Source organism: Melanotaenia boesemani, chromosome 8 (assembly GCF_017639745.1).
Source record: "Melanotaenia boesemani isolate fMelBoe1 chromosome 8, fMelBoe1.pri, whole genome shotgun sequence".
Classification (NCBI taxonomy): Eukaryota; Metazoa; Chordata; class Actinopteri; order Atheriniformes; family Melanotaeniidae; genus Melanotaenia; species Melanotaenia boesemani.
In genome coordinates, this window is record NC_055689.1 from 36,634,589 (window position 1) to 36,659,102 (window position 24,514).

Sequence of the window (24,514 nt, forward strand, 5' to 3'; positions counted from 1 at the left end):
TCGTACAGGGACCGGACAGCTCGTACAAGCAGGTCCAGCACTCCATACTTCTGGAGTTCCCCCCACAAGAGTCCCCGGGGGACACGGTCAAAAGCCTTCTCCAAGTCCACAAAGCACATGTAGACCGGTTGGGCAAACTCCCATGACCCCTCAATATATGCCTGACTGTCAACAGGTTGTGAAATAATAAACCAGGCTTTTGAGCCAACAGGCATATCATCTTGAGACTAGTGAGCATCGCAGAGCAGCAAACTGTCCTTTAATGCAGTTTCATTTTTTACATTTTTATTATCTTGCTGTTACAGGACATTTCATTTGTCAAACAAGTAAAATAAAGATTTTTTATTTTAATTTTATTTGTTTAGTAATGACAATAACTTGTAGACTGTTAGTTCCAGGTACAATATGTGCAATAAAGTCATTAAAATGAGTTTTTAATAAACATTGAACCAAGCGGCCCTCAACGTGTTCCAGTTTTTTAATTTTGGTCCACTGTGTGTTTGAGTTTGACGCCCCTGATCTAAATGATGATTCAAGGGCCTCAACAGAAGTCAGACAGCTGAGAAGCTGATTCCTGTAAAACATGGAAAATGTTTCCTGTAAATTGTGATTCAAAGGGCCACATGAAAACTCACTAATAAAAGACTTGCTTCTTGTCAAATGTGGACGTTTTAAAGAAAGATTTTTGTGTGTGTGTTTAGTTTTAGAACCCATTTGCAAGAGCTGAGGATGTCATTCTTAAATAAAAGATATTTAAATGTGGGCTGTGCTGTCATCGTCTTTAAGAATAACTTCTGCCATGAGGAAAAAAACATGCTTTGACTGAAGCCTGGTACACACACAACGATTTTTTTAATCTTGTGAGATTTTGTATCTGGTCGAGACCTCACACGTGAAGATAAAACATCGGTTTTGATCATACTGTGTGGCGTTCCTCAGAAATCAGCTCTGAAATATTGAACATGTTCAATATTCCCGATTGTCGGCTACGACACATTTCGGAGCGGATTATCGGGACGTAACCTCTGACCAAATGATAACTGGACAGGGAAATCTTACGATGATCGGGCGTTTGCCTTCCGAGGTCGGGAAGAGGCCAAATCGGGACAAAAACAGCCCAAAAATCGTTATGTGTACCAGGCTTTAGAGTTTTGATGCCATTTTACTTTAAAGGTACAGTACATAAAAATGACTGCCATCTAGTGGTAAAGATGGACATAATTTATTTACCAGCATGTTTAACAGTTGTGTGTCCTCATAGCCTGTGTTTGAGGTCCAAAGATGAGAAAATTCTGTCTCGCCTGCTTGCTCCACGTTTTAGTGAATGTGTGCTATAAAGGGGCGGCATCGCTCAGTGGGTAGAGTGGTCGTCCTGCAGCCCAAGGGTTGCCGGTTCGAGCCCGGCCCGTCGAGCTCATGTTGAGGTGCCCCTGAGCAAGACACTGAACCCCTAATTGCTCCTGATGGGTTATGGTTGATTGCCTTGCATGGTAGCTTCCGCTATATAAGTACAGTTGTATATAAGTTCTATATAAGTTCCCTTTGTGAAATAACCACTGCCCCTGGTAGTGGATACTGTCACTGACCTGTCCCCCGGCTAGCTGAGCCCACCCTTTAAAATCACTGAGTGGGCGCCAGCAAAAGTCGGATCCTCTCCCAGAGAGGGACATGGACAGGAACCACTCATGAACATTTAAAGGTTCAGACACAGAAACAGCCCGTTCTCATTAGAGCCACATCTGGAACGACTGAAATGAAGAAGCAAGGCTGAATTTGGGGTAAAACATTTTAAAACAATGTTGTTGGATCTCTAACACCCACATGAAGTTGTTGAAAACATGTATAATATGGACCTTTAATGTTAGATCACGCCCCAGTTGTTACTAAGCTTCCAGTGATATGGGATGTTTATGATAACTTTACTTTATCTGCAGGTTATATTCATTGAAGCGTTTAAGCAGCGAAAATGGTAAAACATCACAAAATGAATTAAACTGGACTTCAACACAAATCCAGGAAACACCTTTGGCTCAATTCAATTCAATTCAATTTCTTCATTGTCCCCAAAGGGAAATTGATTTCGCAGCCAAAACACACACATAGGACAGACATCACATCAAAACATCAGCAAACAAAATCAGAACCAAAGGCATATGTCAAAAAGAGAGATTCCCACAATTCATAACATTAAATGAGCTTAAAAAACAAAAAATGAACTTAAAATAAGTTAAATAGAATCACAGCTAAAAACAAAATAGAACAACTCTGTCACCTTAGGCCATTACTGTTAAGTAATTGAACAGCAGTAGGGACAAATGACACTTTAAGTCTCTTTGTCCTCCCCAAAGGACCCTTGAAGCAACGGCCAGAAGGTAATAAAATGAACTCATTCTGGAGAGGGGGGCTCGGGCAGTCTAATATAGAACGAGCTTTCCTCAACACATTTTTATTAAAAATGGCCAAAAGACCCTCCTGCTGGGATCCAGAGACTTTGCCAGCAGCTTTCACTAAGCGACCTAAGCGGTTTTCATTTGCCAAACTTAGGCTCCCGAACCAAGCAATAATACAAAAGAATAAAACCGATTCAATTACACTTTTGTAAAAAAGAGACAACATTTTAGTGCAAACGTTAAAAGACCTCATCTTTCTTAAAAAGAATAACCTCTTATGAACCTTTTTTGAGGTTAAGTCAATGTGAGACTTAAAACAGCTTTGCTGACTCCGTTACAGCACTGGCAAGTATGTTGTGGTCCACATGGACCAGATGTCACTAGCTGGACCAGCAAGTATGTTGTGGTCCAGATGTGGTCCAGATGTAGTCCAGATGTACCTAGCGGGACGAGAGGCATCCAACTGCAGATAAATGGCGGACGAGGACGCCGCCATGTCTTAAGTCTACTCCATATGTCAGGTGACCGCGACAGCGATGGTTCTTTTTTGTGAGTGTTGTTGGTTATTCGGTGCTTACCGGAAGTTGAACTTTTTTTTCTAACTTTATTGAACGTGAATATTTTAAACAATTACAGATAAAAGACGAAGCTGGACCAACGATGAAGAAAAGAACAGCAAAGAGAGCATTTAAACTGTCCTTTATTTATTGGTTCTCTAAGATGTGGTTCTGTTCTAGAAATGACGTTTGGCATCTCTCGGCTCCATGGTCCGGGCTAACGTTAGCTTAGCTAAAGAAGGTGCACTTGTAATTAAAAGTTTTGGCAAAGAGGTTTATCAGCTTAATCTGCCTTTGTCGTGGGTTGTGTAAAACATCTTTGCACACAATCACTTCTATCAGCTGATATTAATTTCAATTTATTTATTATGGAAAACCCCTTGAGATGTAACATCTTGTTTGCAAGGGGGACCAAAAGAAACATAAAGACATAGACATAACAATAGACAAAACAATTTTACAATATACCAAACATTCTGTGTAACACTATATATAAAAGAAGGATAGTACACAATACAACAACTAGCACTTGCTTTCACAACCCACTTCTACCAAAACTATGTAGAATCATCATTCACAGAGTTTGTGTCAGTTGCAGTTTACACAATTTCAGATTAACGGATTAACACATAAGGAGCAGTGTGGAAACAGCATTACAAACACTGGCAAACTGTTTGGAGGTGAGTATTGAGTAGAATTCTGAAATGACAATAGGATGTTATTGACCTCAAAGATGCAGGTAAATGGTTTCCGTCATTAGGGGCCAAATAGGAGAAGGACCGCCAACCTGCCTCCTTCCTCGCTAATGGAACAATAAAGGAGAGATTTTCAGACTTTCTTAAAGAGTAGGAGGACGAAAAAGGAGTTAAGAAACATTTTAGATATGGAGGCAAGTCAAAATAAGCACATTTAAAAATAAATTGAAACCAATGGCAGGGTCTTCTCCCGTCAGGCTGTAACCAATTAAGTTTCTCATATAGAATACAATGATGAGTTCTAAAAGGACATCTTAAGATGAATCTGCAGAGAATATAAAATAAGATATTTAATAGTTTAAGATGTATATCATATGTATTTTGATAAATTATGTCAGCATAATCAATAGTAGGTAATATTAACTGGGAAAATTTTCTTTTTTATTTCTTGTGTGAAACAGTTAGATGATCGGTACAAAGGCATTAAACAAGCAAGTGTACGTTCTTTTGATTATGTAGTCAATATATTGTTTAAATTTGAGTTCTTGGTCTAATAGAACACCTAAGTATTTAACAGTAATGTCATTATCCATTAATGCGCCATTATTAAAACTGATATTTAAGTTAGCTAAATTAAGTTAATTTCGGGTACCAAGTAGCATGCAAGTGGTTTTATTAGGTTAGGTTTTAGCAAATTTACTTTTAGCCAGTTTTGAATTGGATTAAAATCGTCCTGTAGTAGTTTTTATAACTTAGGTATAGTTGAGCCTGAAAGATAGATGGCAGTGTCATCAGCATACAAATGAGTTTAACAGTTAATACAGACTTGAGGATGGTCATTAATAAAAATAGAAAATAATAGGGGGCCGATAGTAGAGCCTTGTGGAACACCTTTTTCAAAATACAGTGACCAGACTGATGATCATTAAAAACAACAAATTGACATCTGTTATGTAAATAAGCACTGAACCATAAAAGAGCATTCCTGCTGAGTCCAACTGATTAGAGTTTATCTAGAAGTAAGTAGTGGTCTACTAGATCAAAAGCTTTAGAGAGATGAAGAAATATGGCACCTGTATACTGATTTTGATCTGAGGAAGAGAGCACATCATTTATAAATTTAAGTAGAGCAGTAGTTGCTGAGTAGCCAGACCGAAAGCCTGAATGATTGGGTGATAAGATATCAAAATGATTAAGATAATTGGTTAGTTGATGGAAGATCAGTTTTTTTTAAATAATTTGGTGATGGCACATAAAATAGAAATAGGTCGGTAATTACTTACATCAGTGTGATCACCACCTTTGAATAGGGGTGTTATCCTTGCAGTTTTCCAGATACGAGGAATAGAGCATGTAATTATGGATAAATTAAATAGATCTGTTAATGGGTAAACAAGTACGCTAGATCCAAGTTTAAGAAATTTAACTTCTAGGCCATCAGGACCCACACTACTGTTATTTTTATGTTCATTACCTGCTTGTTGAACATCTGAGTAAGAAAACTGGGTGAAGGAGAATGATCCCTCCGGCACTGCTCTGTTTAAAGGACCAGTGAAAGATAAATAGCTAGTGTTGTCTGAGTGTTGTCCACTACTTATGGAGGAGAATGATGATTGAAAACTTCAGAGATCAAGTGAGGGTCGGATATTACACTATTATTAACATTAACACAGTTAGGTACGGTTTTTCTGGACCTATTAAGAAGTTGACGAAAGGTGGTGGACTCTGGTAGGTTCATTAATTAACTGTGTGAGGTTGGCACTAGCTACTAGATGTCTATCACTGGCAGATGAACGATGGAGGCAGTTACTATTGAAGTCTCCCAGAATAATCAGCTCACTGTTGTTTTTGAAAGAATTGACTGTTGACGTTATATTTTTCATAGTATCAGAAGAAGAAGAGGGAGATCTATAAATATTCAAAATTATTATTCTGTTCTATTGTGGAAAAGTTGGAGATGGAACAGAATAAAAAGTTGATCATTAAAAAAGAAGAAGAAACTTTGCATCAAGGGAAGATCAATACACCAGAAATGTAGAACAAGGTCCTGAATTACATCTGGCCCATAACATGTATGTATATAGAAATATATATATATTTGTATATATGTGATTATATTTTGGGTAAATGGTGACGTCTGTCTTACTCTACTCTCCTAACACTGCTGATTCACTCTGCATCATTGTCTATAAAACCTTATAGGTTTGAGATTTGATTTGTTTAAGTGGAAATATAAACTCTGCTTTTCAGCGCTCTGCAACCTCTGCTTGGTTTTCTTCATTTTATCTTCTCTATAACACATTTTAAAACATTTTCTATTCTTTCCAAAGCTCTATGAAGCACATTGTTGGTGAGTTTTTCTATTAGAATAATTAGTGTTTGCAGCTGGAACCACAGAGACTCTGATAAAACAGGAATGAGCAGAATCCATCTGATATGAAGCTGTGGTCTGAATACCACTTCCCTCCTCTTTGAAGAGTAGTCAGATATCTGTGTTCAGGTTTTTGTACAGCCTCTTCTACACTTTGTATCACTGTGTTTCTAGAGCACAGTAGTAGAGAGCTGTGTCTGCCAGGGTTAGCTCGCTGATGGTCAGGCTGGTTGTTGTAGACAATGTTTCTGAGGAATATCGCTGATCAGGAATGTATTTAGTACCACTCCTTGATTTTGCTCCTTTCCAGAGTATAAACTGAGGAGCCTGAAGGTCAGAACGTTGTTTGTACCAGTAAAGCCAAACGTTGCTAGCATCAGTCTGATATCTGCATATGAGTTTGAGAGGTCGTCCTTCTCTTCCACTGACTTCATCTTGTGCAGGAGAGATTGTGTCTGCAGCTTTTAGTCCTGGAAAAAGTAGAGAAAATGAAGCCATCAGACTAACATTGTCCATGAGGCTGAGAGGAGAAGACAGTGGAAAATGTCTCCTGTACAGTGTTACTCTGTGGACATTCACAACTAAATCAACTGTAGAACTCTGTCAGTTCAATTTACAAGATGATCCAAAGATGATTTTCATTCTATCAGAGCAAAGAAAGCAGAAAAGTAGTGAAATGCAGTCTGTATATGTGGTTAATGCAGCAGCTTCAAGCAAACTTTAATCCCTGTTCTTAAACTCACCTAGAATGTGAGATAGAAGCAAAAAGAGGTAAAGCAACATGTCTTTGGAGTTCTTAAAGCCAGACACACAGCAGATGAACAATGTTCTTCCACTGCAGTAGAATGAGGAAGAAATAATGTCATTGGATGAGCTGAAGTTCAGTGGGCGGGGCCATGATGTTTTCAGTTCAGCTCAACCAATCAGATTGTTTCCTGCTTCCACAGCAGCTCTGTATCTGTCTCTGATCTTTACTGCTTCATTTCTCTCTTGTCTTTGTCATCAGTCCAATGACTCAACAATCAGAGCTTTAACAGTGTGTGAGGCCCTCTAGTGGACGTTGTGGAGTATTGCGTTGTCTTTGCTCCAAAGGTTTTTGTACAGTTTTGCTGTTTCCTGTCACTGTGGGCTGCAGAGCACAGTAGTACACAGCAGAGTCAGACACATGAAGCTTCTGGATCTTCAGAGGAACCGATGATTTGTCTCTGAGCTCAGCATCAAATCTGTCTTTGCTGAACTCTGGATCATTATCTGTTGTTTCCGCTGTGGTTGAGTAACGTTTCAGCAAGTACTTTGGGAAACTATTTACTTCTTGTTTGTACCAGAACAATCTTGGAAATGCATAACTGGTAGTAAAATTACAGCTGAGTGTAACATGGTCTCCTTCAGCAGCAGTAACATCTTCTCTTGGCTGGGTCACTGTGTCTTCTCCTTTACACTCTGAGGAAGAACAGAACATGCAGAGGAAGAGATGAATCAATAAAGATGATTGATTAAAGGAGAAGAATGAGCAGCTTTAAAGAGTTCTATTCCATGTAGAATAGATGTCATTTCCACTCATCATTGTCACTTTGAAGCATAGAAGGTGTTTTTACAAGGTAACAAATGGCAGCAGAAATGATGTGCTGTGATTTTCTGTAGAATGAACATTAAAAGCTCTTCATGTACAGCTCAGTAATGTGTTCAAGTGTTTGAAGAGGAAACATGTTGAGTTTCTATCTTACCAAAGAAAAGAGCAGCCAGAATAATCCACAGCCAATGTTCCATCTGTACAACAAGGTTTCAATCAGCAGGAGAAACTAGCTGATGTTCAACATTCAGTCTGACAATTGTTCTCTTCACAGCAGCTCTTCTTATTGACAGAAAGCTTGAACACAGTGCAGAAGTAGAGCCCCGCCTACTTCATCATGTGGCCTCTAGTGGAGGAAAAAGTTCACTTCAACAGGGAGGAAAAAGCCTTCCAGCAGCGCCTCAGTGAGCTGTTCACAGCTGACACCTAAAGGAAGAGAAAACTCTGGAAGTTTCTGATCTGATAGTTGTTCTCAGTCAAAATCTCTTCATGTTAAATATATGATTTAGTTTTCAAAGCTTCCTGGAGCTGAAAGAATCAGCAACAAGGAGAATCAGATTGAAAACAGCAGCTGTAAAACTGACAAAGAGCTGCAGGAGGACCTGATGGAGGAAGGAACTAAAGTATCAGAACAGACTGAAGGAAACCATGAAGTAAAACAACTGATTCTCCTCCTGGATTCTCACTAAATACCACAACTAGCTGAAAACTATTTGAAGTCTCTTTTACTTTTTTAAGAATCTGACCTGACAATCTCCATTTTAGCTGATTCCAGTCCCCAGAACAGAACCAGAACTTCTGGATCAGTTTGTTCAGTTTCTTTAAGTCTCTGCTTCATTTTTTATTCAGCTTTATGTGTAAAGTGCAGTTTCACCACAAAGCCGTCTCCAGGCAGTTTTACCATCTAAATAAACTATAATCCAGTTTCCACTGAACTTTAATCGTATCTGATCTACTTGGAACAAATTCCCAGTAATCCTGATTAGTCCAGTTTATCATGTGTTTCATAGAAAGCCGATCTATAGAAAGCTGACCGATAGATGGAAGCAACAGATAGCAAGACGTTTGATTCAATCCACTGTCATCAGCTGCATGAGGTGAGTGGAGCAGAAAACCTTCCAGGAAGGAAAACCTCCAGCAGAACCAGAACCAGGAGGAGGAGCCATCTGCCTGGACCAGGTGGAGGTGGAGAGGACTGTTATTGGAAGCATTGATGAAGCTGTGATCAATGGGAGATGGATTTACCTGCTTTTGATCCTGCTGGTAAGAAGACTTCAACACTGACATCATGTGTGGCTCCACCTGCTGTTGAGGGTCCTCCACGACCCCTGTGGTGCTGTGTAGTGAAGGTAAGACGGGGCCACACTGAAACTATCTGCTGCTGAAACTGATGCTGACAGACTGTCAGAGGCTGCACTGAACTCTGAAGTATCGCCTCAACTTGACTCTTGTTTCATGTGTTTAAGTGGAATTCAGTGGGATGATGTGGTTCATTGTTCACACTGTTCAATGTTTTCTAACGTGCCCTCTCAAACTCAAGTTATACAGCATGACATGGATGTGGGGGCCTCCACCCTATAAAACAGCCCCCCTACAGGATAAATCCTGATAAACATCCGTGTTTAAATGCAGGTTGATTACATGTTGCATGGCGTTGCTGAACCAGCTGTAGCTCCTGGAGTTCACCCTGCCTTTAGGACGGTAAATCTGGTGGGTCTGACCGTTTCTGTAGAAACTTCAAGAAGATAAACGGTGTCACCAAATCCAGCTGCTACCTCCTTCCTCAGATGGAGGATTGTGGTGGGGGGGTTGGTTATGGTGGTTGGTTATGTGCTGAGGAGAACAGGAGGGACAGTGAGATGAATAGAAGAAGATCTGAGGGTACAAACAGGAAGGTCAGAGATGTATGAAGGGGCGAGGTTGTGAATGGCTTGTATGTTAATAGAATTAATTTATACTGAATGTGATATGTGACAGGGAGCCAGTAGAGTTTCTGTAGCACAGGTGTGATGTGGGAAATAGATGATGTCATTGTACTGATACAAGCTGCTGTATTTTGTATCAGTTTATTGAAAATATAGACTTAGGTGTCATCTGCATAGCAGTGGAGTGGACAGGATGTTCCTGGAAAATAGCTCCAAGGGGGGAGTGTAAAGAGGACCCAGGAATGAACCCTGTAGTACCCTGTGGTGACAGGACTGGGTGAGATGTTAAAAATTTTAACTGAATTAAGTAAAGTTTGTTGGTTTTTGTTTGGGCCCTAATCCGACAGGTCTTCTCCTTCTTTTATTTGGTTTTAGTCGGGGCTCTCATCACCTTCTAGTTTCTTTGAGCCTTTTCTGAATCAGGCAGCGTTACAAGGACAGGAAAGTGGAGTCCAGCAGGAAAGCAGGACTATCATGATGTTTGATGATGTTTAGAGAATAATTCAAGGTCCCATGTTTTCTGTACTGCTTGGTGGTAGGAGTGGTCCAGCACTGGAGACCTTCAACCTGATGTCTCAGTAGTTTTACAAACAAATTTTTTTCCAGAATCTCTACCCTGACTCTCTGTCTGTCACAGAATTCATTTTACAAAACTGTGTCTGAATAAAACAACTTCACATGGTTTACAGCAGAAATATATTAAACATTTTCTGGAATGTTCTGACTTTTTAGGTCATCTGGAAAAGTTTTACTTTACATCCTCATAGTTAAAATGTTGGAAACATGTTTGTGGTTTTTATGAACCAGATATGTGGAACACACTTTTATTACGCACAGTATTTTCTATTCTTTCCAAAGCTCTATGAAGCACATTGTTGGTGAGTTTTTCTATTAGAATAATTAGTGTTTGCAGCTGGAACCACAGAGACTCTGATAAAACAGGAATGAGCAGAATCCATCTGATATGAAGCTGTGGTCTGAATACCACTTCCCTCCTCTTTGAAGAGTAGTCAGATATCTGTGTTCAGGTTTTTGTACAGCCTCTTCTACACTTTGTATCACTGTGTGTCTAGAGCACAGTAGTAGAGAGCTGTGTCTGCCAGGGTTAGCTCGCTGATGGTCAGGCTGGTTGTTGTAGACAATGTTTCTGAGGAATATCGCTGATCAGGAATGTATTTAGCTGTGGTGCCATGTTGTTTCCAGAGTATAAACTGAGGAGCCTGAAGGTCAGAATGATGTTTGTACCAGTGGAGCACAGGAGTACTATAACCTGTCTGATATCCGCATGTGAGTGTGAGAGGTCGTCCTTCTCTTCCACTGACTTCATCTTGTTCAGGAGAGATTGTGTCTGCAGCTTTTAGTCCTGGAAAAAGTAGAGAAAATGAAGCCATCAGACTAACATTGTCCATGAGGCTGAGAGGAGAAGACAGTGGAAAATGTCTCCTGTACAGTGTTACTCTGTGGACATTCACAACTAAATCAACTGTAGAACTCTGTCAGTTCAATTTACAAGATGATCCAAAGATGATTTTCATTCTATCAGAGCAAAGAAAGCAGAAAAGTAGTGAAATGCAGTCTGTATATGTGGTTAATGCAGCAGCTTCAAGCAAACTTTAATCCCTGTTCTTAAACTCACCTAGAATGTGAGATAGAAGCAAAAAGAGGTAAAGCAACATGTCTTTGGAGTTCTTAAAGCCAGACACACAGCAGATGAACAATGTTCTTCCACTGCAGTAGAATGAGGAAGAAATAATGTCATTGGATGAGCTGAAGTTCAGTGGGCGGGGCCATGATGTTTTCAGTTCAGCTCAACCAATCAGATTGTTTCCTGCTTCCACAACAGCTCTGTCTCTGTCTCTGATCTTTACTGCTTCATTTCTCTCTTGTCTTTGCCATCAGTCCAATAACTCAACAATCAGAGCTTTAACAGTGTGTGAGGCCCTCTAGTGGACGTTGTGGAGTATTGCGTTGTCTTTGCTCCAAAGGTTTTTGTACAGAGTTTTGCTGTTTCCTGTCACTGTGGGCTGCAGAGCACAGTAGTACACAGCAGAGTCAGACACTTCAGTGGTGGTGATCTGCAGATGAAACTCCTTTTTCTCTCTTTCATGTTTTAAAGAAAACCTTTTTTCTGTAGTATCTGAAAGTCCTGCAATGACCAGCTGTGGAGGGGAAGTGGACTTCTGTTGGTACCAGAGGAGATTATTTACAAAGCCTGAATAGCTGCAGGAGAGAGGCAGGAGAGAGTCAGGTGGTCTCCTTCCAAACCCATCCATACTTCTTTAAATGGTGTCAGTAAATCCTCAGAGGATCCTGGAAACAAAGATAGATTTCACCATCATGTTTGCATTTTAATTCTGCATCTTTAAACTAGTTTATTTCTATTAAAATAGAAGACAAGCATCATGAAATGTTTCTTTGATGCCTCTTCACTTACATGTAGCTCCATCTGTTCATGACTTACCAGTTTGAAAGGAGACCATCATCATCCAGATGAAGAGCAGCAACATGATTTTCACTTGTACTGAATGAAGAACAGAGAGAACACAGCAGCTCTTCACTTCCACCATGAAGCCTTTCACATTCACTGGTGGAGCTCCTCCTCTCTCTGTCTTCATCATCATCATCATCATCATCACCATCATCATCATCATCACCATCATCATCACCATCATCACCTGACCTGGAGCGCTAACACCTCTGCAGTGGTTACGAAGGCCCAGCAGAGACTTTACTACATGAGACTTCTCAGGAAGAACCAGCTGCCACAAAAGCTGCTTTTGTCTTTCTACCCCTGCTCTGTAGAGCACAGCTGCGTATGTCCCACCCGACGTCTTGTAAGACACTTACAGGAACGGTACTGGACTATATTCAGTTCTGCATCGGGAATGTGACTGTGGACAAAACCATCAGGGCTTTCCCTAACCAGAAACCCTGGATGACCAGCCAGGTCCGCGCACTCCTCAGAGACGCTGCCTTCAGGTCAGGGGACAGAGCACTGTGTAGTGCTGCTCGAGCTGACCTGAAAAGAGGCATAAAAAGAGCCAAGGCGGACCACAGGATGGCAAAGGGTCCCACCTGTCCAGCAACAACACTCGGGAGGTGTGGCGGGGCATACAGGACATCACCAACTTCAGAGGTTGTGATGTGTCGACAGCAGATCAGAGAGCAACACTGGCAGAGGAGCTAAACTGCTTCTTTGCCCGGTTCGAATCTCAGCAGCATGCATCTGCTCCAACCATGCCCCACCCACACCCACACCCCCATCTGGCTCCTGCACCACCCCACTCACCATCCAGGAGCACGATGTCAGACGGGTGCTCCTGGCAGTGAACACTAAGAAGGCTACTGGCCCAGACGGAGTACCGGGCAAAGTGCTCAGAGCGTGCGCCCACCAGCTCGCCCCCACCTTTACCAGGATCTTCAACCTCTCCCTGGATCAGGCAGTCATCCCACACTGCCTCAAATCTTCCACAATAGTCCCGGTGCCGAAGAAGTCTCCCATCACCAGCCTGAACGATTACCGACCGGTGGCCCTCACTCCGGTAATCATGAAGTGAGAGACTTGTTCTTCAGCACATCAAGGACCATCTCCCCCCAGATTGCATACCGCGCGAACAGATCCACTGAGGACGCCATAGCTGTAGCTCTTCACTCTGCGCTGAACCACCTGGAGCAGCAGCAGAGCTACGTCTGGATGCTCTTTGTGGATTACAGTTCTGCGTTCAACACAATAATCCCGGACAGATTATGCACAAAACTGGACACTGTTGGCCTCCCCCCTCTCACATGTGTCTGGATAAAGGACTTTCTAACAGACCGACCCCAGACTGTGAGACTAGGTCCCCACCTCTCCTCCACCCACACGCTGAGCATCGGCTCCCCACAGGGCTGTGTGCTGAGCCCCCTCCTGTACTGCCTCTACACCCACGACTGCAGGCCGGCCCACAATGACAACCTCACCGTCAAGTTCGCTGACGACACTACAGTAGTCGGACTCATCTCCAGGGGTGATGAGGCTGCCTACAGGGAGGAGATCCTGAAGCTGGCTGCTTGGTGTTCTGAGAACAACCTCGCTCTCAACACCAAGAAAACGAGGGAGATTATCATCGACTTTAGGAGGTTCAGCACAGACCCAGCCCCCCTCTACATAAACGGCGAGTGTGTGGAGAGGGTCCACACCATCAGGTTTCTTGGCGTCATCATCTCGGCCGACATCTCCTGGTCAGAGAATATCACGTCAATCACTAAGAAGGCTCAGCAGCGGCTACACTTCCTGAGAGTCCTCAGGAAGCACAAACTAAACTCCAACCTGCTGCTGACCTTCTACCGCTCATCCATCGAGAGCCTGCTGACATACTGCATCACAGTATGGTACGGCAGCTGCACTGTAGCAGACAGGGAGAGGCTACAGAGAGTTGTAAAGACAGCACAGAAGATCATTGGCTGCCCTCTGCCCTCCCTGATGGACATTTACACCTCCCGCTGCCTCAGCAGAGCCAGAAACATCATAAATGACATCTCCCACCCTGGCTCTGATCTGTTTGCCCTGCTGCCATCTGGGAGGCGCTACAGGTGCATCAGGACTAAAACAAACCGACTCAAGAACAGTTTCTTTCCAAAAGCAATAACTGCCCTAAACTCCTGTAGGACTTCAAATGTGAAATACTCTGGACACTAACGACATATGTGCAATACATTCTGTCATGTGACATATACAACATATCATGATACGTGCAACAATACTTTGAATGTGCAATATATTTTCTGACTTGAATATGTTTCAGTGTAATTTATATATTTTCAGCTCGAACACTATACACATGTATAGTATACAGGTATATACATCATACTTATATCTGCAAATAACTAGAGTGTGCACATCTGTTTATTTCTGTAAATATTTTATACCTTAGATCTTTTATTTATTTATTTATTTTCTATACTGCTCCCTTTGCACTGACATTGGGGATGGCTTAATCTCATTGTATATGTGTATAATGACAATAAAAGGCATTCTATTCTATTCTAGAGTCTGTGCTGACGTACTGTCTGTGTGTTTGGTTTGCAGCTGCACAGCAGCACAGAGAAAATGGCTCCAGAAGGTCCTCACCACTGCCCAGAAAACCATCGCTGCCCTCTGCCTTCTTGGATGAACTGTACACCTCTCGGTGCCTCAAGAAAGCGCGAGATATGGTTCAGGAAGCTGAGAAGTACAAGGCCGAGGATGACGTCCAGCGCGACAAGATGTCTGCAAAGAACGGCCTGGAGTCGTACGCTTTCAACATGAAGTCAACCGTGGAGGACGAGAAGCTTGCTGGCAAGATCAGCGATGACGACAAGCAGAAGATCTTGGAGAAGTGCAACGAGGTCATCAGCTGGCTGGACAAGAACCAGACTGCAGAGAGGGATGAGTATGAACATCAACAGAAGGAGCTGGAGAAGGTGTGCAACCCCATCATCACCAAGCTGTACCAGAGTGCTGGCGGTATGCCTGGTGGAATGCCAGAGGGCATGCCAGGTGGCTTCCCTGGAGCTGGCGGTGCTGCTCCTGGTGGTGGATCCTCTGGCCCAACCATCGAGGAGGTTGATTAAACATTCCTGCACTTCACCTACCTCCTGAGATCTTTTCTAAGAAAGAAACCCTCTTACGGCGCACGTTTCAACTGGCTAAAGAGTGTAATTTAATAAATTAAATGGGGATCAATTTTATTTTGTTTGGGACACAAGCGGGAAAAACTTGTCTGCACATCTAAGCACTCGCTTCATATGAAGTGTTTTGTATACAGACATGTCACTGCCTTGACAATAAATCTTGAAACCCTTAAAAAAAAAAAAAAAAAAAAAAAAAAAAAGCGCGAGATATAATTTAGAACAAAACTCCTCCAGTCTAAATTCCTTCCTGCTTCTACAGCTGCCACACATTTAGGCATCGCAGGAACAACAGCTGTATAAGAGGCGTTTGTGGCTCATTCCTTTGTTTGCTGGTTTACTGATAAATAATTTAATCACAATGACTTAAACAATGAAGCAAAGACACTAATGTGTTCTTTATTCTCTTCTGTGTAAACATTTCAGAGCTTTAACAGTGTGTGAGGCCCTCTAGTGGACGTTGTGGAGTATTGCGTTGTCTTTGCTCCAAAGGTTTTTGTACAGAGTTTTGCTGTTTCCTGTCACTGTGGGCCTCACAGCACAGTAGTACACAGCAGAGTCAGACACTGCAGCAGAGGAGATCTCCAGATCTACATCTTGTTTTCCTCTCAGTTTAGTGGAGAACCTTGCGGCTGATTTCAGAGACTCTGCTGCACTTGACTTGTTGAATCCAGAGATATGCAGGAGGAATTCTGGTGGTTTTCCTGGATATTGTCGATACCAGAAGAAATCATCACCAGGAGCTATAGTTTTAGTTTTAGTGTAGGACAGAGTAACAGAGCTTCCTTCTAAACTGGACTCTTCATTCTTGACTGCAGTGAGTTCTTCACAGCTGACACCTAAAGGAAGAGAGAAGTCAAATAACTGAAGAAGAAGCAGAAAATCCAGAAATGGATGTTTTAAAGAAGCAAACAAACCTGTTAGAATGACTAGAAACAGCAGAGTGAATCCAAATGTCTGCAAAGACAGCATGTTGAATAAAGGTGATGTTTGTGGTTTGTGTGTTGAACTGTGTTGAATGTGGAAGTTTGTGTCTCTTCTATAGTTCAGTAACAGCTCAGCTCCTCCCTGAATCTCTCCGTCTCCTCTTTCATCTGTAGTTTCTCTTCTCTCAGTTACTCTTCCTCCTGGTTAACAGTCTGGCTGCTTCATCTTCTTCACTCTGATCTCAGGAGCTTAGAAGGTCTGTCTGTTTTAAATCAGGACTTTACAATCTGGATCCCAGTTTCACTGTTGGAAACGTAAAAACTTTTATCCATGTTTAACTTGGTTTTCTATGATTTTAGGGAGGAATAAAAGATTCTCAGGTTTAATCAAGTGTAGGAAGGTAGGAACTAGTTATTCCACTAATATGGACGTGATGATGATGATGATGTCCTACCGCAGAAACTTGAGATCCCTCAGACCTACACAGCTGTCAAAATAAGCACATTTAAAAAGAAATTGAAACCAATGGCAGCGTCTTCTCCCGTCAGGCTGTAACCAATTAAGTTTCTCATATAGAGTACAATGATGAGTTCTAAGAGGACATCTTAAGATGAATCTGCAGAGAGTATTAAATAAGATATTTAATAGTTTAAGATGTATATCATATGCATTTTGATAAATTATGTCAGCATTCCACCCTCACCCTTTTCCGGCCGAGGACCATGGTCTCGGATTTGGAGGTGCTTATTCTCACCCCAGCCGCTTCACACTCGGCTGGAAATCGCTCCAGTGAGAGCAGAAGATCATGGCCCGATGAAGCCAACAGAACCACATCATCTGCAAAGAGCAGAGACCCAATTCTGAGGCCACCGAACCGGATCCCTCCAACACCTCGGCTGCGCCTAGAAATTCTGTCCATAAAGGTCATGAAAAGAAGTGACAAAGGGCAGCCTTGGCAGAGTCCAACCCGCACTGGAAATGATTCTGATTTACTGCCAGCAATGCAGATCACGCTCTGGCACCAGTTGTACAGGGACTGGACAGCTCGTAAAAGCGAGTCCAGCGCTCCATACTCCCGGAGTACCCCCACAGGAGTCCCCAGGGGACATGGTCGAATGCCCTCTCCAAGTCCACAAAGCACATGTAGATTGGTTGGGCAAACTCCCATGCCCCCTCCAAAACCCTGAAGAGGGTGTAGAGCTGGTCCACTGTTCCACGACCGGGATGAAAACCACACTGCTCCTCCTCAATCCGAGGTTCGACTATCTGACGGACCCTCCTCTCCAGCACCCCTGAATAGACCTTACCGGGGAGGCTGAGGAGTGTGATCCCCCTGTAGTTGGAGTACACCCTCCGGTCCCCCTTTATAAAGAGGGAGACCACCACCACAGTCTGCCAGTCCAGGGGAACTGTCCCCGATGTCCACGCAATGCTACAGAAGCCAAGACAGCACAACAGCATCCAGAGCCTTAAGGAACTCTGGGCGGACCTCATCCACCCCCAGGGCCTTGCCACCGAGGAGCTTTTTAACCACCTCAGCGACCTCAGCCCCAGAGATAGGAGAGCCAGCACCAGCTACACCAGACTCTGCTTCCTCATCGGAAGACGTGTTGGTGGGATTGAGAAGGTCTTCAAAGTATTCCCTCCACCGCCTCACAACGTCCTGAGTTGAAGTCAACAGCCCCCCATCCCCACTGTACACACTGTTGACAGAGCACTGCTTTCCCCTCCTGAGCCGCCGGACGGTGGACCAGAATCTCCTCGAAGCCGTCGGGAAGTCATTCTCCATGGCCTCTCCAAACTCCTCCCTTGCCCAAGTTTTTGCCTTAGTGACCGCCGAAGCTGCGCTCCGCTTAGCCCGCCGATACCCATCAGCTGCCTCTGGAGTCCCACAGGCCAAAAAGGCCCGATAGGACTCCTTCTTCAGCTTGACGGCATCCCTTACTGTCGAAGTCCACCAACGAGTTCGGGGGTTACCGCTGTGACAGGCACCGACAACCTTACGGCCACAGCTGCGGCTGGCCGCCTCGACAATAGAGGCATGGAACACAGCCCATTCGGACTCAATGTCCCCCGCCTCACCCGGAACATGGTTGATGGGAGTTGAAACTCTTTCTGACAGGGGACTCTGCCAGACATTACCAGCAGACCCTCACAACACGCTTGGGTCTGCCAGGCCTGACCGGCATCCTCCCCCACCATCTGAGCCAACTCACCACCAGGTGGTGATCAGTTGACAGCTCCACCCCTCTCTTCACCCGAGTGTCCAGAACATGCGGCCGCAAGACAAACGACATGACTACAAAGTTGATCATCGAACTGTGACCTAGAGTGTCCTGGTGCCAAGTGCACATGTGGACACTCTTATGTCTGAACAAGGTGTTTGTTATGGACAGTCCACGACGAGCACAGAAGACCAACTACAAAACACCACTCGGATTCAGATTAGGGGGGCGGTTCCTCCCAGTCACACCCCTCCAGGTCTCGCTGTCATTGCCCACATGAGCACTGAAGTCCCCTAGCAGAACGAGGGCGTCCCCAGAAAGAGTGCTCTCCAACACCCCCTCCAAGGACTCCAAAAAGTGTGGGTACTCTGAACTGCTATTAGGTGCATAAGCACATACAACAGTCAGGACCCATCCCCCCACCCAAGGGCGGAGGGAGGCTACCCTTTCGTCCACCGGGGTAAACCCCAACGTACAGGTCAAGTCAGGGGGCAATAAGCATGCCCACACCTGCTCGGCGCCTCTCACTGGGAGCAACTCCAGAATGGAAAAGGGCCCAACCCCTCTCAAGGACAGTGGCTCCAGAGCCCAAGCCGTGCATCAAGGTGAGTCCAACTATATCTAGCCGGAACCGCTCAACCTTGTGCACCAGCTCAGGCTCCTTCCCCAACCACAGAGGTGACATTCCATGTCCCTAGACCTAGTTTTTGCAGCCGAGGATCAGACCGCCAGGGTCCCCATCTCTGGCAGCCGCCCAGCTCACAATGCACCCGACCCCTACGGCCCCTCCTGCAGGTGGTGAGCCCACGGGAGGGGAGGCCCATGTCACCTATTTGGGCTGAGCCCGACCGGGCCCCATGAGCAACGGCCCGGCCACCAGGCGCTCGCCTCCATGCCCCACCTCCAGGCCTGGCTCCAGAGGGTGGCCCCGGTGACCCACGTCCGGGCAAGGAAAACCTTGGTCCTTGCTTTTTCATTGTTATAGGGGTAATGTGAGCCGCACTTCGTCTGGTCCCTCCCCTAGACACCTGTTTGCCATGGGTGACCCTACCAGGGGCATGAAGCACCCGACAACATAGCTGCTAGGATCGTCAGGACACACAAACTCCTCCACCACGATAAGGTGGCGGCTCAGGGAGGAGAACAGTAATTTCATTATCCATTAATGCGCCATTAAACCTAATAATTTGATCTAGCATTCCTAGTTTGTGTTTTGGAGTGATTTCTAACCTGACGGTATCTCTCCCAATCAGCTGGTTCTTTAGAGCTCCTATACTTAGTCCAAGCTTGGTCTCGTTGTTTGTAAAGGTTAATTAAATCAGAACGAACCCATGGAAGATGTCTTCCTTTAACATGAATAGTTTAGAAAGAAGCATGTTTATCAATGACTTTCACTTCAGAATGGAAGAATTCCCATGCATCTGTGACGTAGGGCATCAACTGAAATCTGGTCCAGGTAATGTTAGCAAGGTCAGTCAATATTCAAAATTATACATTTTTTATTATGTTCTATTTTTTTTTTTTTTGCTACTAGCTTCAGCCTACACCCTTTCGGTCTTTGTTTTTTTTTTTTTTTTACCTTACTGTAATATGTTTTATTTACTTTCACTATGCCGAGATAAATAAATAAACATTGTGGAAAAGTTGGAGATGGAACAGAATAAAAAGTTGATCATTAAAAAAGAAGTGTGGGTTAAGTTCTTTATGCTGCCACTATGATCATGTGCTGGTGTGTTGACCTTGACTTTGCGTCAAGGGAAGATCAATACACCAGAAATGTAGAACAAGGTCCTGAATTACATCTGGCCCATAACACGTATGTATATAGAAATATATATATATTTGTATATATGTGGTTATATTTTGGGTAAATGGTGACGTCTGTCTTACTCTACTCTCCTAACACTGCTGATTCACTCTGCATCATTGTCTATAAAACCTTATAGGTTTGAGATTTGATTTGTTTAAGTGGAAATATAAACTCTGCTTTTCAGCGCTCTGCAACCTCTGCTTGGTTTTCTTCATTTTATCTTCTCTATAACACATTTTAAAACATTTTCTATTCTTTCCAAAGCTCTATGAAGCACATTGTTGGTGAGTTTTTCTATTAGAATAATTAGTGTTTGCAGCTGGAACCACAGAGACTCTGATAAAACAGGAATGAGCAGAATCCATCTGATATGAAGCTGTGGTCTGAATACCACTTCCCTCCTCTTTGAAGAGTAGTCAGATATCTGTGTTCAGGTTTTTGTACAGCCTCTTCTACACTTTGTATCACTGTGTTTCTAGAGCACAGTAGTAGAGAGCTGTATCTGCCAGGGTTAGCTCGCTGATGGTCAGGCTGGTTGTTGTAGACGATGTTTCTGAGGAATATCGCTGATCAGGAATGTGTTCATATGTGGAGCCATGTTGTTTCCACAATATGAACTGAGGAGCCTGAAGGTCAGAATGATGTTTGAACCAGTGGAGGAGAGGATAACTAGCATCAGTCTGATATCTACATGTGAGTTTGAGAGGTCGTCCTTCTCTTCCACTGACTTCATCTTGATCAGGAGAGATTGTGTCTGCAGCTTTTAGTCCTGGAAAAAGTAGAGAAAATGAAGCCATCAGACTAACATTGTCCATGAGGCTGAGAGGAGAAGACAGTGGAAAATGTCTCCTGTACAGTGTTACTTTGTGGACATTCACAACTAAATCAACTGTAGAACTCTGTCAGTTCAATTTACAAGATGATCCAAAGATGATTTTCATTCTATCAGAGCAAAGAAAGCAGAAAAGTAGTGAAATGCAGTCTGTATATGTGGTTAATGCAGCAGCTTCAAGCAAACTTTAATCCCTGTTCTTAAACTCACCTAGAATGTGAGATAGAAGCAAAAAGAGGTAAAGCAACATGTCTTTGGAGTTCTTAAAGCCAGACACACAGCAGATGAACAATGTTCTTCCACTGCAGTAGAATGAGGAAGAAATAATGTCATTGGATGAGCTGAAGTTCAGTGGGCGGGGCCATGATGTTTTCAGTTCAGCTCAACCAATCAGATTGTTTCCTGCTTCCACAGCAGCTCTGTCTCTGTCTCTGATCTTTACTGCTTCATTTCTCTCTTGTCTTTGTCATCAGTCCAATGACTCAACAATCAGAGCTTTAACAGCGTGTGAGGCCCTCTAGTGGACGTTGTGGAGTATTGCGTTGTCTTTGCTCCAAAGGTTTTTGTAAAGAGTTTTGCTGTTTCCTGTCACTGTGGGCTGCAGAGCACAGTAGTACACAGCAGAGTCAGTCACATGAAGCTTCTGGATGTTCAGAGGAACTGATGATTTGTCTCTGATCTCAGCATCAAATCTGTCTTTGCTGAACTCTGGATCATTTTCTCTTGATGTTGAGTAACGTTTCAGCATATACTTTGGGAAACTTTTTACTTCTTGTTTGTACCAGAATAATCTTTGATATGTGTCACTGGTAGTAAAAGTACAGCTGAGTGTAACATGGTCTCCTTCAGCAGCAGTAACATCTTCTCTTGGCTGGGTCACTGTGTCTTCTCCTTTACACTCTGAGGAAGAACAGAACATGCAGAGGAAGAGATGAATCAATAAAGATGATTGATTAAAGGAGAAGAATGAGCAGCTTTAAAGAGTTCTATTCCATGTAGAATAGATGTCATTTCCACTCATCATTGTCACTTTGAAGCATAGAAGGTGTTTTTACAAGGTAACAAATGGCAGCAGAAATGATGTGCTGTGATTTTCTGTAGAATGAACATTAAAAGCTCTTCATGTACAGCTCAGTAATGTGTTCAAGTGTTTGAAGAGGAAACATGTTGAGTTTCTATCTTACCAAAGAAAAGAGCAGCCAGAATAATCCACAGCCAATGTTCCATCTGTACAACAAGGTTTCAATCAGCAGGAGAAACTAGCTGATGTTCAACATTCAGTCTGACAATTGTTCTCTTCACAGCAGCTCTTCTTATTGACAGAAAGCTTGAACACAGTGCAGAAGTAGAGCCCCGCCTACTTCATCATGTGGCCTCTAGTGGAGGAAAAAGTTCACTTCAACAGGGAGGAAAAAGCCTTCCAGCAGAGCCTCAGTGAGCTGTTCACAGCTGACACCTAAAGGAAGAGAAAACTCTGGAACTTTCTGATCTGATAGTTGTTCTCAGTCAAACCCTCTTCATGTTAAATATATGATTTAGTTTTCAAAGCTTCCTGGAGCTGAAAGAATCAGCAACAAGGAGAATCAGATTGAAAACAGCAGCTGTAAAACTGACAAAGAGCTGCAGGAGGACCTGATGGAGGAAGGAACTAAAGTGGATCAAATGTTCTGAAGTTATGCAGTTTCTGGGGTTTTAACAACTATGTTCATCTTTTAACTTCAGCTTTGCTAAAAAAATAATAATAATAAAAAAAAGTATAATAATAATAACAAAGAAGAAGAAGAACCAGCTGCCACAAAAGCTGCTTTTGTCTTTCTACCACTGCTCTGTAGAGTCTGTGCTGACGTACTGTCTGTGTGTTTGGTTTGCAGCTGCACAGCAGCACAGAGAAAATGGCTCCAGAAGGTCCTCACCACTGCCCAGAAAACCATCGCTGCCCTCTGCCTTCTTGGATGAACTGTACACCTCTCGGTGCCTCAAGAAAGCGCGAGATATAATTTAGGACAAAACTCATCCAGGACATCATCTGGTTTTTAGCACTTTCACTTTCATTATGTTTAATGACAATAAAGGTCTATTTATGTTGTTTCAACTTTCCTAAAATAAGTTTCCACAAGTGTAGTGTTATTTTTCCCTGTTTAACTCTCATGTTGTGGAATCCCTGTATGCTAGAATATTCCTGTATGGAGGTTATGTTTCACTGAATATTCATGTGTTCATAAGTTTGTACTGAAAACCTTCAGCATGTTAGATGTTCTGTAGAGATGGAGGTGACTTGATGTGACATAACTTCCACACATTCCCAGCATCGCTGCTGCAGGCCCGTCTGATTCCAGTCTGGTGCTTCCCTTCTGGGGGTTGGTTGGCAGTGGACGTGGCTGGTCTTGCCAGGAGAATCTTGATTGCGGATCCACCGTAAGTGTCATCAGTGTTACCTGGGTTTAGCAATGGTTTCCTGTCTTCTGGGTGACAGCTGCTTAACTTTGTCTGCAGTGTGGCAGTTTACCCGCCGTGGTTGGGGCAGCCTGTATTGGCTCTGTCTTGTTAGGTGGACTGTCCCTTCCCCTCTCAGCTGCTGCAGTGTCTCGGCATCGGGCCAGGTTGCCTTTTCCCTGCATCGGGTGTCTGGCTGCGTTTCCCTTCCTCCTTCAGGCAGGGGAGGCTTCATTCACGGGTAGGACATCTAACCCAGAGTTTTATCTGGTTCTAATATGTAACTCATCTAAGTTTTTATTTGTAGACGTATAGGTTGGCTGGACACTGTGAGCCAGATCCTGCTCCGGCGTCCTGGAATGCTCTGCTGTCCTGTCGGGGTTTATTTCTAAGCACCTGCTGTTTAGACACACACTCCCTGCTGGACTCTGCCTGGCTGAACCAAGCGCACGGCTGGGCTCCTGCTGGATCATCCCTGCTACAGCCTGTTTTTATGGACTTGCACGGTTTGGTTTTGTTTGCATCTTTGATTGTTTTGGACTTATAATCTTTTGTTGCCATGTGTTATGTTTCCTTTGTGTACAGGTTGTTGGGTTTTGTTAATGCAGGACTTTCTCCAGCCTCCGGTGCTTAATTTTTACCTTTTTTTTGCATTTATTGAGTTTTTTATTTACATATCCACCTGTGGTCCTGGTGTTTGGAGGAGAAGGAACTGAGGACCTGATCCAGGATCCTGTCGATACCACTGCAGGTTCTCAGCTGCAACTGAGTAGTTACAGGACAGAGTTTCTCTGTGACCCTCTGATGAAAACACTTCAGCTCTGCTGGGAGTTATATCATCTTCCAGGCTGTTACCTGCTGATCAGACCACATGTTTTATTTCCAGCTCTGATCTAAAGTCAGATTTCACTTCAATGAGAATCCAAACTCTATCTGTAGTTTTTAACCTGGTTGTTTTCCAGGTTTTCTTCTTACAAACATACGTACCTACGAGAGCTGAAAAGAAGCAAATCACAGCCAGTGTTTCCATGTTTCCAGAGGAGAAATGGTGGACCTGGAGTTCAGGATGAATTATCTGTGAGAGGTTTTGTGTTTGGTCAGATGTTCACAGCTGCAGTCAAACAGTAGGA

At 43.4% G+C, this 24,514-nt stretch overlaps 1 protein-coding gene and 1 gene segment (V, D, J or C); one reads left to right on the top strand and one right to left on the bottom strand.

Moving 5' to 3' along the window:
- The window catches only part of LOC121645129 (heat shock cognate 71 kDa protein-like), a 38,859-nt gene extending 23,512 nt beyond the window's left edge, over positions 1-15,347 (top strand). The window contains exon 2 of the mRNA XM_041993527.1: positions 14,577-15,347. Within this exon, the coding sequence (XP_041849461.1) occupies positions 14,577-15,100 (524 nt within the window). The 3' untranslated portion in view covers positions 15,101-15,347. The remainder of the gene's footprint in view (positions 1-14,576) is intronic.
- Positions 15,348-15,507: 160 nt separating this feature from the next.
- Positions 15,508-24,475, bottom strand: LOC121645015. The segment is given in 4 exon segments: positions 15,508-15,996; positions 16,075-16,129; positions 24,067-24,239; positions 24,372-24,475. Coding segments are annotated over 4 exon segments (660 nt in total).
- Between the last annotated feature and the right edge of the window lie 39 nt (positions 24,476-24,514).